The 16325-nt window shown below is 41.8% G+C and overlaps 3 protein-coding genes across 3 annotated transcripts in view; all 3 read left to right on the top strand.

Annotated features, from left to right (window-relative positions):
* Window positions 1–1514: 1514 nt before the first annotated feature.
* LOC306966812 (uncharacterized protein) lies at window positions 1515–7688 on the top strand (the record flags this gene model as incomplete). Its single annotated transcript, XM_079561628.1, has 8 exons — window positions 1515–1601; window positions 1815–1945; window positions 4324–4489; window positions 4609–4974; window positions 5376–5786; window positions 7344–7358; window positions 7440–7500; window positions 7582–7688. The coding sequence occupies exons 1-8, from the start codon at window positions 1521–1523 to the stop codon at window positions 7686–7688; spliced, it is 1338 nt and encodes a 445-aa protein (XP_079417754.1). The 5' UTR covers window positions 1515–1520.
* A 1713-nt stretch (window positions 7689–9401) lies between these two features.
* On the top strand, window positions 9402–11346 carry LOC306966589 (uncharacterized protein). Its single transcript, XM_079561392.1, has 4 exons — window positions 9402–9523; window positions 9633–9755; window positions 11152–11219; window positions 11294–11346. The coding sequence occupies exons 1-4, from the start codon at window positions 9415–9417 to the stop codon at window positions 11315–11317; spliced, it is 324 nt and encodes a 107-aa protein (XP_079417518.1). The 5' UTR covers window positions 9402–9414; the 3' UTR covers window positions 11318–11346.
* A 1747-nt stretch (window positions 11347–13093) lies between these two features.
* The window catches only part of LOC306966811 (uncharacterized protein), a gene marked incomplete at its 3' end in the record, with an annotated part of 49372 nt that continues 46140 nt past the window's right edge, over window positions 13094–16325 (top strand). Inside the window, exons 1-2 of the mRNA XM_079561627.1 lie at window positions 13094–13188; window positions 15445–15549. Of these exons, the coding sequence (XP_079417753.1) occupies window positions 13124–13188; window positions 15445–15549 (170 nt within the window). The 5' untranslated portion in view covers window positions 13094–13123. The remainder of the gene's footprint in view (window positions 13189–15444; window positions 15550–16325) is intronic.

Raw genomic sequence — 16325 nt, 5'->3', positions numbered from 1 at the left:
CATTATCATAAATATTATAAATGCAGAGTCAACAAAATTTGTCTTGAAATTTAGTCAACTAAATGTACATGGAATTTTAGTCAACTAGACTAAAATTGAAGAGAATCTTTTGACTAAATCTCAACAAAAATTAAAATAAGTTTTCGTCAAAAGACTAAAACTACATTGAAGTATGTACAACAGGGGCCCTTTCGCACAGCCCAATGGGATCCTCCAAGAATAAGACTTTATTTATTATTTAGTTCTGATGTATATTTGCATGTTATTATGGTTTATAGGGGAATAATAATCATTACATGTTAAATAGCACTAGAAATGACCCCTTCAAGCAATTTATGGCCAGTTCATGCTTTTGCAGTTAATCTTCGCATTGCTTTATTGTTCGCATTAGTAGAAATGTTTCTACTTTGCCTAAACCTTCGCACCCCGCATAAGTTCTAAAGTTCCCGATGCCTGTTTTAATGTTATTTGAGAATAAAAGCATTTTTTTCTGCGTTCTTGTCACGCACAACAAACAACCAACTGGGATTGGACTGTCCTAAAATAGGACAGTGGAACGGTTTGGTAAACTGTTAACCTTTACTTTCTAATATGTCAATTTGGAAGGGAGCCGTTGTGCACAAGATTCTTGTTCCTGCCAACTCCTTTTGGGCATCATACCTGTTATTTGTTTTTTTCTTTGTCATGTCATCTGTTGAAAACTCAGCAGCTCAAATAAAAAAAAGATGAATGAATGGTTACATTGAGTCAGTCTCATTAACCTTTCCATCGTTCTGAGCTGGGGGCGACACCCTTAGGTCCCATTTGTATTAACAGGGCCCCGCTGTGTCTGTGATCTAGATCTGAACAGCCTATTGTACGGGAGGAAAACAAATCTGTTTGAAGATGGAAATCTTTATGGCAGTCCCGACCCAGAGTTTAATACCAGCCTGATCCCAAAGTCTGAACAATACTGTCTTCTACAATCTACAATTTATTGACCTCAAGTTGATTGTCAAGTGTGTTATTTAAGTTTTTCCAGAACTAGTCATTGGCACTTTCTTTGGCCTGATCTAAAACACATGTTGATTTTTACCCTGCCTGCTGTGGGCCTCCTGGATTGATTTCTTCCCTTTTCTAAAAATACACATCTAAAAGTGCTTTTTACCCCTAGTTTTTCCATTTGTCAAAACCCACTCCACCTCCTGGGAACTTATGCAAGAGGACTTTGACCTCTCAAACCAGGTCAAAGACCAGAGATGAACCAGGACTAAAGCAGAACTGAGACCAAGGCTAAATCAAGGCTAAACAAAGACTACAGGTAAATAAGGACTTAAAATGACTAAAATCAGACTTTAAACATTCTAAGCAAAAACGGGACTCTACCAGATCTTAACGTAAGACTTATCCGGGACTAATGTAGAGGTAAATCCTGACCAAACATAAACCAGGCCCTGGACTTAATCAAGACTTGAGCTAGGACTGAACCAGGACAAGAGTAATTAATCCTGTGCTAAACAGTTTCACTTCCTCTCTCAGTCATGACGCCTGTGATTATCGCCTTCGTCTGGCTGAGTCTGACCCACGTCTCTGAAGCCAAGCCGAAGTGCAGACCGCTCCAGGTCAGTGTTCATTTTGATAACTCTCCATTTAGACATTGTCCTAGACCTTTGTTTAATTTTAGCAAAGTTTTAGTCTATTGTCTTTGAAATGTCGTGTAATTGTTAGTATTTGTTGGCTACCCCAGTGGTTCTCAAACCTTTCACACTATGTAAGAAACGACAGCTCACATTGCAATGAAAACAATAAATTATCTGAAACAAACATTGCTTCAGGTGAACTTCTGTGGGACGGTGGGCTACACGAGCAGCAGCAGCCCCAGTGGAGTGTCGGGGTACTGGATGCCTGACATCAGGCGGATCACAGAGACGGCGTGCTCTCCCGACGTGGCCACGCTCATGTGCAGGTACCCAGGCTGATACTATAGTTCTACTTTTGGTTTTATGAGAAGCATATCACTTTTTAATATTACATTATGTACTTTATACACTGGTAGAAGACTCATTATGTTAGTTATAGGTCAGAATCAGAATAAAAACCCTATAGGGCTCATAAACTCGGAATTTGTTTTGATGGAATGGTGTAACTTGAAACACAGATTAACAATGATGATAAGATTAGGGCTGGGCATTGGTTCAGATTTCCCAGGGGGGCCCATATTTCATGGCTAGCCCAGAGGCCTATGGGTAGGTTAAGGCGGCCCTGGGAGAGCTACAGAGATGAGTTAGCATTCAAAATGAAGAACGGATTAATTAAACCCAGCCCTAAAGAAAATTATGAAATTATACATGAAACGAATTAAACTCCAAATCCATAAAGTCACCACAACCTATAGGCCAGTGTAATGCCTCAATTGAAAGCTAAGGCCTTCAAAACTAATTTTAACGGAGCTTTTTCCTCGCGTTGTTGCTGCATTGTCGTTTTTTTCTACTTTTTTTCCCCATTGCTTTCTTATTGGGTTTTCGTTACATTTAGCCACATTTTCATTGCTTTTCTGACTAATTTTTGTCACTATTTTGACACTTTTTTCAAGAAGCCTTTAGATTTGGGTAAAGCTAAACTGGGGAAAATGTGTTCAGTTCAGGTGGGGATTAAGAGGTTAAGGACCCACGGTAACACAGGTGACCACCATCTAAATGCTCTGGAAAGATCCTAATAGAACATTAATCTTCAATTGAACCATCGAAGTACCAGAGTGACATCCAGTAGCATACTGGAGAAGTCATGTGACCGCAAATGAATTCTTGTCCCCATAACATCACTTGCAAAATGGTGGTTTGCCAAATGAGCACTTGTTAGCAAACAAGCTAATTTTACAAAGCCCTTTTTTCGACTGCAAAAGTATGTTGAACCTATGTAACAATGGTAATCATGAAATAACATGTCCAAGATCACTTTAAACTGTTCTGAGCACATTCATCAACACAAATTGAAATAAAAAGTGTAAACAAAAATCACTGATGTATGTTTTGTGCTTTCATGAACCACAGTAGAAAAATAAAACATATGTCAACTTCAAAATACTTATCACATTCAAAGCACTTCATAACCTGGCCCTTCTGTACATATCTGACCTCCTCCACATCGCACCTCCTGCACACACTCTCCGCTCCTCCTCCACGCTCAAACTCTCCGTCCCACCGGCCACACTCGTCACCACGGGGCACAGAGCCTTCAGCCGCTCTGCTCCCCAGCTCTGGAACTCTCTCCCCTCCGACCTCCGTACCATAGACTCCCTGCCACTTTTCAAATCCAAACTCAAAACTCACCTGTTCAGACAGTCCTACACCACCAACGTGCTCACCTTCTCCATGTTTGTGCTATGTTTTATTCTGTTGCTCATGTTTTTAATGTTTTTAATGTGTCCATTGTACAGTGTCCTTGGGTGTTCTGAAAGGCGCTTTTAAAGGAATAGGCCACCATTTTTACATACTGAGATATGTTCTTACCTTAGCTTTGACGAGTTCTTTAGGACCTGTCTGGTCTTCACCCGTGCCTTCTATCACGTAAACACAACGCAGACGGCGTTAGCATTTAGTCTCTCCCCCTCTCCTCTATAGCTCCAAAACTGGTCAAGATAGAAGCTACAAAGCTCTTCCACGTTTTATGGTTACGTGAAGTGTTCCACTACATAGTATAATTACACTAAATTAAACAATGTGGATTTTCTAAGCGGATAAAAAAAAGCGGCCAAACTCGCAAAATATAGGCTACATGTAGGGAAAGCACATGTGACTTGGTGGCTTTACAAATATATATATTATTAAAACATTTTCAGAGTCCTTTTATTGTAGACAGCCTGAGCTGTGCAATATTCATGAGCTCTAATCAGCCTGGTATGGATGCTCTCGGCAAAGGAGAAGTGCACTAACACAGATTTGGACTGATCTGTGAACAATCTATCAAAGAAATGGGTCTATTGTGAATGTAGAAAAAGTTTTATGTCTGAGTTCACCCCATGAAAAATGAGACAAAAAACAGAAGAGTTGCATTAAAATCTTTGATGAGTATATACTGTATATGCAACTTATTTGTTCTTAGCCAGTCTGGACCGTTTCAATGTTTTTTGGGGGGTTATAGCAAATGAAAATATATTTATGATTCATGAATTACCCTCACTCATGAAATTAAATAGGTAATTCCATATATAATATAACTATATAACTGCTCTAAAAATGCACATCTTGGAGACACCAATGGCCTTTTGCCTCTGCTTCCCTGATTGTTTGGATGAGGATGACTTGAGTTCTTGGAGCTTGGGGTTAAGGCCATGCTGGTGTGCAGGGTGGTGGTGCCTGAGTGTGGAGCAGAGGAAGACGCCCGTATGAAGCCGTGCAGGAGTCTGTGTGAGCGGGTGAAGAGCGCGTGTCAGGGGGAGCTGATGTCCAAGCAAATCATCTGGCCGAGCCGCCTGAGGTGCGACCGCCTGCCAGAGAACAACTGCGTACAGGTGGGACACTGCCCTGCACTGAGAGTGGGCAAATGAACCTGCTTCTGGGCACCACAACATGCATATTTCACGTTTATATTTTTAAAACAGTCTTATGCAGCTGTTTCTTGTTACCCCAGGGCTCGATGGGCGGGCTCAGACGCACAGGCGGCCAGGCCTGTGAGCCAATCACGATGCGCCTCTGCAGCGATTTGGCCTATAACGTCACAGTGATGCCCAACATGCTGGGGCACCAGAGGCAGGATGACGCGGGTCTGGATCTGCATCAGCTCTATCCTCTGGTCAAAGTGGAGTGCAGCCCGGTACTGAAGCAGTTCCTCTGCTCCGTCTACGCTCCTGAGTGCGTCAATGGGAACGCCCGCGCCCCCTGCAGGAGAATGTGTGAGCGTGCACGGGCCGACTGCGAGTCCCTCATGAATAAGTTTGGATTCTCGTGGCCTCAAAGCTTGAATTGTGAGATATTCAAAAACGACACCTGCGATCCGGTGAGTGATCAGTTCAAGTCTCCTTCTAACCTGGCCAGCCAGACTTCACACTTTTCCTCAGCGTTATCTCCTCGAAGTCTGAAGAGCATTATTGACAAGTAAATTCACCAATCAAAGAAATGCATAGTCTGAAATATGAAAAAGTAAGAGCATGACGGTGGCACTGGTGGTACTCAGTAATCGCGAAACTTTATTAAGCTTAATTAATTTCATTAACATATTTATTTCATTTACTAATGTTTTTTTTTTATAAACAGAGTTTATAAACAGTGTCCTTCACAGGGGGCTGGGCATAGGCCAGAGAAAAGTGAAGGCTCCGTCACTTGGAAAGTTTGGAAAGTGTTAAACATTTGGCTTGTGGGCTAATGTGTATGGCCCTGTGTTCTGATTGATGTTCCCAGGAGCCCCCTCGGTGTGAGCCCATCTCGGTGCCCATGTGCTCGGACTTGCCCTACAACCAGACAATTCTTCCTAACTCCCTGGGACACAGCTCACAGCAGGAGATCAACCAGAAACTGACCCAACACTTTTCGTCCCTGGTCCAAATGAACTGCTCCCCTGCCCTGAAGCCTTTCCTGTGCTCGGTCTACACCCCTGAGTGTGTGGAGGGAAAGGCTCGCCCGCCCTGCAGGGCCCTGTGTGAGGAGGCTCGAGCCTCCTGTGAGCCGCTGCTGAAGAGAGTTGTAGCCGAGACCGTTAGGTCCATCTGTCACCGAGTGGAAAATGGCTGTGGGAATTTGATAGAGCGACTCAATGTGTCCTGGCCCCAAGAGCTACACTGTGAGAACTTCCCCACAGAGAACTGCATCACGGTGAGGAGAGAGTTGTTTTTTTCCCCCATTTTTTTTATATGAAAGTCCAGTCGGCACGGTGGCGCAGTTATCGCTCGTGCTCCACAGCTACAAAGTCCTGGGTTTGACCCCCAGACAAAGTGTTTCTGTGTTTGCATGTTCTCCCCGTGTCAACTCCTGTCTTCCCTACCACTAAAAACATGTACAATAGGCCAGACAGAATGATGTCTGTGTGTGTGAATGAATAGTGGTCAGACTAAAGTGAAAAAAAATCCTGAGCCTGAACATTCTGTGGCTCAACCAGGATTTTTATCGATACTCCTTATCGATCCGGTACTTTAATGGTTCTCTTATCGGTACTTTAAAAAAGAAAAGAAAAAAAGAAAACGTTAAAAAAAGGCTACTGTATATAGGCAATGTAGCCTAGGCCAATATTTTTCATTAAACTTTTTTATTACACATTTACTCTGCATTTGGTCCTAATGTATTTCCGATCTGTGCAAACATTTAATATATGGGAGGTAAAATACAAGTATAGACCAAAATGTAGTGTAATATTTTTCAAAATAATCTAGAAAGTAAAGAATTAAGTGTCATTCATACTTCACAAAATGAAGTAACTTTGTGAAGTATGAATGAGCCTTAAGTGTCATTCATGTTTGTTAATCAGGCTGTTGGTTAAATTTGCTGGAGCTATTGGGACTGAGCCTAAAGGAAAACTGCTGTAAAATAATGACCTGGAGTCACTTACAGCTTGTGTCCAGTGGGTCAACACTGGCTGCACAGACACGTGTGCGCGTTCACGCCACTGTGTGCTCCGTTTGCGGAACAAATAGACTCCACTTACTTTTTAGTCTATAGACTCCACTCGAATCGGGTATTTGTGACAGTGCGTTGAGTTACGTTGGGGGGGGGGGGGGTTTACGCAGCATGTCGTTCCCGTGCACACCTGTCTCACCGTGCACACCTGTCTCACCGCGCGCACGGCTGCAGGAGGAGGCGCGGAGCGGGGCAGGTCCGACACCGCGCTCTCGTGCGGGGCTTTTAGTGCTTATTTTTAGCGCGGGTGATAGGACCCCGTTAGCCCGACTGTACTCACAGAATAAGTAAATAAACTCACTGTGGATTAGACGTAGAACCTGCTGCTCTTCGCCTCTTTATCCGATTCTCACTCGTCTGGTCATAGCGTCCATTTGGCAAAACTTAATCCATAACAAAAGTAGCTCCAGCATCCGCGTGGCAGTTGTTTTGGTTTTAGAGGAATCACGTAACAGCGAGGCTGCGCGTGAGATGCATTCATGGACCGTAAGAAGTGCGGGAAACGGGAGTTTTTCACAAATGCGCGGAAAAAACGGACAAATAATTTGCAGTCTGATACACTTTGCTTGCGCAAGAGGCCTCAAGCCGGAAATCCGGCCCCCGGCCGGAATACTTTAAGCCCTGACCATTGCCGCAGATGTTTGTAGTCGCGCTTCTGTCAGTCTAGGGGGAAAAATGTGGCTTCTTGGGAAGCTTGCCACCACCGAGTGTGGATGCATATAATTTCCCACCCTAACATGATACATTTGTTTTTTTCAGGATGGCAATGCTGAGGTACGTCGATGACATTTCGGTTCAGCGCCGCTAACGCCTGCCGTTCAAGTCTTATGAGCGAAATCATATTTTTCCCCTCAGTCCAACGCCGAACAGATCCTGGAGCGGCTTAACACCGGCGGATTCTCTGTTTACGGAAACAGTCAGTTTATGATTATATCCATCTCTCTCTTCATTTCTTATTAATACACAGCATTATATAATTACCTTGTGTCTTCTAAAGGTCTGACTCTGAGGACGGCCGACCTGCTGCTCACTCTCACAGACGTATCCTTTAGCGCTGAGTTAGAGCAACTAGATTATTCAAATACAGTATATGATGTCAAGTAACAGTAACACAATAATCTACTCATAATTATTTACCTTTTTAATAACTAAACAAGATATCCAGAATCCATCTGACAATGTCTTTGAGTCGAATGTGTCAACAAAACAAATCCATACAATTTGTTGAAAAAAATTATGGAAAAAACTTGCCCATATTTACCACTCCTGGAACCGCCACCTTAATGTGGTGTAGGGGTTTGAGCACCCAAATGATCCTGGAGCTCTGTTGACGGGGGCTTCGTGCCCCTGGTAGGGTCTCCCATGGCAAACAGATCCTAGGTGACGGGTCAGAAGCCCTATATGAGAGACCCCGTTAGAACCATGAGGCCGTCCTCCTGTGGACCCACCACCTGCAGGAGGAGCCATAAGGGGCTGGTGCAAAGTGATTTGGGCAGGTCCAACAGCTGCACCACGACCCGGGAACGGACAAGTGGAAGAAAATGGATGGATGGATGGATGGATTTACAGATGGATGGATGGATGGATGGATGGATGGATGGATGGATGGATGGATAGATAGATGGATTCATGGATGGATGGATGGATGGATAGATGGATGGATGGATGGATGGATGGATGGATGGATAGATAGATGGATTCATGGATGGATGGATGGATGGATGGATGGATGGATAGATAGATGGATAGATGGATTTATGGATGGATGGATGGATGGATGAATGGATGGATGGATGGATGGATGGATGGATTCATGGATGGATGGATGGATTCATGGATGGATTCATGGATGGATGGATGGATGGATGGATTCATGGATGGATGGATGGATGGATGGATGGATGGATGGATGCCCATATCTATTTTAGTTATCTGAAAGGTTTCAAATGAATATAAGTTGTATTGTTCCCCGTTGATGTAATGGGACAGACAAAACAGACATAAACAATAACCTAAACATGTGGATTATTTCCAAAACGTACATCATATAATTTGGATAATACAAATAATTACAAATGCAAAAACAGATCAAATGAAAGGTGAAAATCGGCCACAGCCTGAAACAACAGCTTGGGCTGCGGTGGGTAAGTAGCACTTCCTGTTGCAATGACAAAGTGGGTCGATAAAAAGGCAACGTATTAAATATTAGCAGAAGGAATTCATAAATATTGCTTTATACAGTGAACCCATAACCAACAACGATGAAAAAATAAAGTGCTTAAGTGCAGCACAACAGCAATGAGCAGAGAATGGGCTGCATCCACATGAAGCTCTTCTCTTTTATATACTCGCAACAAAAAGAGTGACCAAACACAAGTAGGAGTACTGTTGTACAAGTAGAAAGAAAAAAGCAGTAATGATAAGTCTACTTGTTGTTATCAAGGCTATGTGCAGTTTAAAGTGAGAGTTCACAAAAATGAGGAGAGAGAGAACAATTAAAAATAAACAATCAAGCTCCCTCCCCCTCCTGATTGGATATGAAAGCCCCTCCCCTTCACAGGAAAGCTTGTGTCATTGGTCAAAGTTATGACAACAGGACGTTACATCAAACTGCAGGCCCGTGTGAATGTGAATTATGTATGCAACCTATTAATTTGTTAAACATTAAACTTACAAACTATCACTTTAATCCTGAAAAGTTTGAAATACTTCCGCAGATTTCAGTGCTTTTCAGTGCTTTTCAGTCTTTCCCACGTGTTTTGCTGTGAGTTTCCCTCAGCGCGCACAGGCAGATAAGTCCGGAGGCCTAAACTCGGTGGAGTACTTCAAAATGCAGAACTTAGTTGCCGCTCTGAGGAGAGAGTACATGGAGCTGAACCAGGGACGGACTCCGCCCATAGTGACCAAGGACAACCTCATGAGGACGCTGGTCAGACGCGGTAAAGGAATATAATTATGTGGTAAAGTCTAGGGCTGTGCTATGGAACTGATTGTATTACAGCCACCAATACAACATACTACACTACTTGATATAAGAGTGTGTGACAGGTCTGATTGCCTTGAACTGGGACATGTTTGAGCCAATATGGCGCCTCTACAAGAACAAAGACGGAAACGGCATCGACTTTGACGATTTTGTGGCTGTGATCACCAGGCTGCAGGTCCTCAAAGGTAACTCCAAACCAAGTTATTCCTTTCACAGCTAAGAGCTCTGTGTACACATGTGCTGTCATATTGCAGATGTTTTGACTGGCAAAGTGACATCTGGATTGACAAGCAAAGTGAAAGGATTTTCTTATATATTAGTGCATGATTTTTAGTAGGTTTCATTTTGAAATCTCCATAAGATCGGACATGTGTACATTGGTCCACTGAGGAGGCTGCCGTTGGTGGTGCCAAACTACTGGTACAACAAGACTGTAAAGTAACATGTGCAATAGCCCCCTTTGCACAACTACGTGCAATATTCTTTTTGCAGCGCCACAATTCACTTATTGACTGTAAACTTTGCCCTGCCAATGCTGACCTTGATATTCGGCTCTTTATATTCTTTTCTAATTTTATTATATTCTTTTTTCCTCATTGTTTATATTTCTGCCCTTTGCTCATTGTACATAAGATACCTCTTTTTTTTTTTTTTTTACTACTGAACTGACATTTTCTGTCTATTTTGCACACCTATCTATTTTGCACAGTGATCTTATTGAGTGCCAAATATAACAAGTGAATTTCTCCATTGTGAGATCATCCATCCACCCATCCATCCATCCATCCATCCATCCATCCATCCATCCATCCATCCATCCATCCATCCATCCATCCATCCATCCATCCATCCATCCATCCATCCCACATGTCACCAGCCCCTCCTGCAGGTGTTGGGTCCACAGAAGGACGGTCTCAGGATTCTAACCGGGCCTGTTGGTCTCTCATGAGGGGCTTCTGAACCACTCTTTGTCTGGCCCGTCACCTAGGACCTGTTTGCCCTGGGAGACCCTACCAGGGGCACGAAGCCCCCGACAACAGAGCTCCCAGGATCATTCAGGCGCTCAAACCCCTCCACCACGTTAAGGTGGCGGTTCCAGGAGGGGATTGTGAGATCAATAAAGGATTATCTTATCTTATGTCACCTGTCTCCGTGTTATAGGCAAGAATTACCAGACGCTATTATGTCATTACACCATTGGTCCAATTCTGACGGCATGGAGAGTTTGACATAAGTCATCCATTTTTGCCACAAGTAGAAGTAAAACGTTTCAATGAGCGGTACGGGCTGGTTCCTTTGTTGAGGGCCCCCTAAGAGAGACATGGAGCTAAACTAAGCAAAACCAGTATACCGTCGATACAGAGTCCACCTTCAATTACTGTAGGCTGCACTCGCAATAAATGTGACTCTATTGGGGACAAGGGCTGAGATCGTGGAAGCAGGATTGAGTCCCTTCATGTTTTCTAAGATGAATTTATTATACTGTTACTTAAGCAAAGATCTGGAGCACTTCCTTCACCTCTGACTGTAACCTCAGATCTCTCATTTAACCAGAAAACAAATTTTTTTCTCTCCCCACAGATCGTTTTGATGCCAGATTACTAAACATTGACTGTGATTGCCAAGTCGCCAGCTTTTCTCTCATACAGGTGAGTGGGAGATGAATATTTGTGCTGAACTGATTCAAACCTATAAGTGGTCGGTCTCCCTCTTGTGCTTCCAGTTCATTAACGCTGCGATACTCTGAAGAGGAGCGTGTAATAGGTAACAGGTTCTGCTGTTTTCAATCAAGAACGATTTCAAATATGCTAACCACTATTTTTATTTTTTATATCTTGAAATCATCTTGTGACCCTCAGCCCAGCTCCCCGTGACCCCCACATTGGGAACCACCGCACTAATCTATAAATATGTAAGCGTTGTCTTACAGGCTGCTTCCAGTTTTGTTGTGTTCAGGTTTTCTTTTAAGTTGTGACAAAGAAACATATAACTTGAAATGTTCAGCTGTGGCTTTTAAATGATGTAATAAATAATGAACAATTTTCCTCCTTGCAATTTTGCATTAACCGTCACATCCATCCATCCATCCATCCATCCATCCATCCATCCATCCATCCATCCATCCATCCATCCATTCATCCATCCATCCATTCATCCATGTTTTAGACCAGTTTAGGACTAACTTAGTTTTATGTCTAGTCTTAGTGGTTCTGAGCAATTGCAAAATAGAGATGGCGCCAATGAGGTTACTATCATGCGTCATCCCAGCGGTGATGTTCCCGAACGGCCTCCAGGTGGCAGCAGACAACCAAGGAATAGAGTTGTTTTAACTTTTGCACTTTAGTACGCCAAACCTATCCCTTTAGTTTTCCAGTCGGGCCACTTTCATGCAAGCAGTGTTAATTTCGTCGACTAAATTATTTAGTCTTAATTTTAGTCAAAGTGATATTTTTGACGACTAAAATTGGACTAAAACTAAATTAAGTTTTTCATGAGACTAAAAGTATGACTAAAATGTCCAGATATTTTAGTCGACTAAAATTACATTACATTTTAGTCAAAAACTAAATTAAAATGTGTTGACAAAATTAACACTGCATGCAAGTCTGAACGTGAAGTATTCAGTGTGTGTGGGCGCGTGCACTGACAGCATGAGGAGGGGAAGAGGAGGGGAATCGAAAGTGAAAGTCAAAGCTCCATTTTGATTCAAAGCGCAGTGCTGATGCTCTACTACTCCGTTATTGTTGTTTTGTGGCTTAATGTTTTGGTGAGTATTTTCTGTCTATTACGCAGTCGTTACGCAGGCAAATGGAAGAAGGCGACGTTTATAACATCACGCAGGGTTCAGTACTTTTGTGTAGGGAGTGCCATCCTATGGGTGCCACATTACAGGAGAAATATCACGGGCGTGTCACCACTAGATATTTCTACTACCACAACTGATAGTTCTACTTTTTTACCATTTAGTACAATGTTTGTGCTTGTAAACTTAATTCACTCTGCAATTGCATTACATTTCCCCACTGATAGCGGACTCGGGTAGGACCTGTAGTTGTTTTTACAAAGCACATCATTGTTTGTGCACAAATCCATATCGCTCTCCTCAATTGTGGTATTTATTGAAGTAAAGTGCATTTTTTACATTTGGTTTTATTTGACACTTCAAGTCAAACTATCCTCCCCGGGAGTAGGCCTACCTTTGCCACAGATTGACTCTCCCTGAACTATTTGTTATTCTGTATTCAGTGCTTGCAACAACAGGTATGTTGGCCTTATCTGCCCTCCCCTCTGGCCCTACAGAATATTTTGAAAAAAATGACTGCATACAACACAGCTCCACATAGGCTAGTTGTTAAGATACTCGAAAAAACAACTTCCAGGCAGAGGACTTGGTTTTGTTTTGTTTAAGAGGAAAATATACTATTTGTAGAGTTACATATAGATTGAGTTTTTGCCACAGTGGAAGCTCGACCCTCTATCGTTTGACAAGGAAAACTTGCTGAACCTTGCAGTACTCTCCTATTGCTTTTACTTTTCAGAGTAAGTTCAAAATATGGACCCTGGGACAGAAGAAATGAATACGAAGGAGGAGCCAACAGGTCACAGCGGGACATCACAGTGAGTGCAGCATTGATAACATGCTGAATGTTATAATTATACATTTATATAAATATATGCACACATGTTTATATGTACATTTGCATTGTTCTATCTTAATTAAATGAATTGATAAACTATAATGCATATGAATCAACATGTTAGCCCTCAGGAGAGAGCATGAACATAAACATGCTGGAATAGTGACAACAGCTATTTTATTAAGTGGCCCTTTATTTCTTTTGAACATTCAACTTTCAACAAGACAAAATACAAAGAATACTTATACACATGTGGTCATTACAGCAAAAATGTGTCACAATAAGCAGGTCTCAGAGGTTAAAAGTGGGGACAACAGGAGCAATTAGCCCTGTGCTCTTCTGTTTACGGGACAATTTTTTATAAAAATGTTTTTATAAAATTTATAAAATAAAATCCATTACAGATGGGGGACCAAGCCTGTTTAAAACTGTAAAAATAAGGCAAGGATCCAAAAATATAATATAATAAAATATAATATTCCAAAATGTTATACAAAATGTTACAATGGATTTTCAGTGACAGTTTTTGTGTTTGTGCTGCAAAACCAATTGCCCCATCGGGGATATGAATTAAAATGAAGTGAAGTGAAGTGTTATTTATGCCTTATTATGACTCTGTTAAAATTATGACAAAAATCGTTTTTAGGTAATAAACAGGCTAATGCAGCAGTATTTCAGACAGTAGTTCAGTTTGTGCTGTGGAAAATGTTGTTTAACTTGAAAGTTAACACCACTTCCTTTTTAAAGGGGGGGGGGGGGGGGGGTATTATGCATTTATCAAGCTTTACATCATGTTATTATGTCACTCCCTCATTAAAAACATACCTGAAGTGTTGCCTTGGCACATTCACGTATTTTTGAGTAATCTGTAAAAACTCTGGTCGGCCGACTCAGTTTCCCACAAATCAAGAAGGTTTTTTTTTTAAATTGGTGATTTTCGCTTTTTTTGCATATTCTTTTAGTTGAGATCACGAATAAGCCTCAACATGTTTTAGATAACAGTACTGGTATATTTTGATATTTTTTGTCCTTATTGTGCGTTTCTCTTGTCCTCAGAGCTCAGATCTCCGATACTGTGTTCCAGTCGTCAGCAAGTCATTTTATAATCCCGAACATTGTGGTTATATTCAGATCTAGTATTTAGTGTGACTAATCAATGAGAGTGTGTCTCTTGTCATTAGTCTGCGGTGGACACATTACAGAGGGCACCGCCACGTTGTTTTCTCTAACTTGGCACAAGAGATTCAACCCGCCTTTCCAAGAATGAATTACATGTCAGAAGTGTGTTCCATTTGAAATTTACAGGTTGACGCTTGGAAAATATTACAGAGGATAAAGCTCGACATGTCCAGGCCCAACCTTTGCCAGGGTTACACTGGCCCTGGATGTATAAAGGAACAGGGAGGGCTAGACTGAAAAAGTTAAACCCCTAGAAACCCCTAAAAAACTTCCCCGCCATGAAAAGATCCCTTGCGTTAACGTGATATACATAATAGCATGCAATATTTCTCAACTCAATCAACTCATTTTATAGTGTATATGTGAGACCTGCAGGCTTTCTAGTGGTTATACCAGGGGTCACCAACCTTATTTCAGCTGAGGGCTAATTTAAGAGCGTTAAGTTGTTCGAGGGCTACCTGTTAAAAACAAATCCTAAAGACTTAAACGTACACTGTTCACTTATAGGATATTGACCCCATATTATATTAAAATAGCTTTATTTTAAACTCATACTGAGTCACAAGAACCGAAATAACTGTAATTTTAAGAATTAGATTCAAGAAAATGAAGTGTTTTACACTTTAGAAAAAGTCCCAAGGGCTACTGGACATGCCCCAAAGGGCCCCTAGGTGCCCGCGGGCACCACGTTGGTGACCCCTCGGTTATACTGTGTCAACTGAATACAAAACAGTAGAAAGCTAAAGTTTTATTCAACCTAGAAATACGACTTGTGTGTGTGTTCATGTGCTGTGTTTTTAAGATCACTTTGTTTTTCCTCAAAGGCAGGTGGTAAAATCTCTAGTCCCCAGCTGTTTGTTTGTGAAGAGTGACTGGTCTATGGAAAAACCACCAGAATTTAGTGTTGAACCTGGGCTTTCATTGTCCTTTAATAATCCTAAACATTGTCGCAAGCAGAAAATAACAAAAAAGTGTTATGTCAAAGGTGTTTGATAGATCGTTGCTGTTTAAAATTATGTAGCATTTTGTGTATGTTACAAATCTGATTTTGTTTTAGAAAAAGAGCAGCATCTCCTGTTCCCAGCTGTGTGTCTCTGAAGAGTAACATGTCTAAGCTGGGTCCTCCAGACTTTAGCATTGAGCCTGGACCTTCAGAAACACTGTAAGTCTCCTTTATGTTGTTTAAAAGCTCACTGAGGGCCTGAACAGCAACAGCGTGATGCCCAAAGTGGGGCCCCAATTAGGTGGGCCCGCCAGAGAGTGACATACTTTTGCGCTGCATTGGGTTAATACTAACTCCCATTCATTCTCAATGGCAAATATAGATGCAGTACACTTGGCCACCAGCGTCAAATTGTGGGCGCTGTTTCACTCCTTTCGCAAAGTTAAGGAAACACTGTTCTGGTGTCTTGTTATAGAGCTTCGTAGCATCAACTTCCCAACTTTTTCCAAATTTTAATGCAAAGGTCATTGACATATATGACTTATAAAATAATTTATGCTGAACTGACACTTTCAAATTGGTCTAATATGGCATTTTCTTTGACTTAAAGACATGAATGAGGTAAAGTCACTGTAGGTAGTGCAGGTACAGGTGGTGTTGTTGCACTATATTGCTACAATAATTGATTTTGTTCTACTAAAACTTGGCTTTTGTAGCATACTATTTGCAGAGATAGAATTAAATACAAATGTATATCAAAAAAAAAAAAAGTAACTATTATTATTTGTAGTTATATGTGTCTCACCCTGACATCGCTGTGTTTGGCCCGTGACCCTTAAGCTCTTTTTCATTATGTCCCTAGGAGACAAAAAGTTTGGGCACCCCTGCTCTAGACGGCTAGATGTTGATATCTTGCATACAAACAGTGATGTGCCAGGGCTTTCGCCTGAGGGTCCGTCACTTAGGGAAAAAAGGGTGCGGCTGAGGCATGGTGA

The sequence above is a fragment of the Gobius niger genome, assembly GCF_951799975.1.
Source record: "Gobius niger genome assembly, chromosome: 8".
Lineage (NCBI taxonomy): Eukaryota > Metazoa > Chordata > Actinopteri > Gobiiformes > Gobiidae > Gobius > Gobius niger.
This window is presented reverse-complemented; position numbering and strand designations above follow the sequence as displayed.

Coding starts and splice junctions, on each gene's coding strand:
- LOC306966589 (XM_079561392.1), top strand. CDS start 9,415: ATGCAGAACTTAGTTGCCGCTCTGAGGAGAGAGTACATGGAGCTGAAC. Junction 9,524..9,632: donor GAGGACGCTGGTCAGACGCG/GTAAAGGAATAT, acceptor AGTGTGTGACAG/GTCTGATTGCCTTGAACTGG. Junction 9,756..11,151: donor CAGGCTGCAGGTCCTCAAAG/GTAACTCCAAAC, acceptor CTCTCCCCACAG/ATCGTTTTGATGCCAGATTA.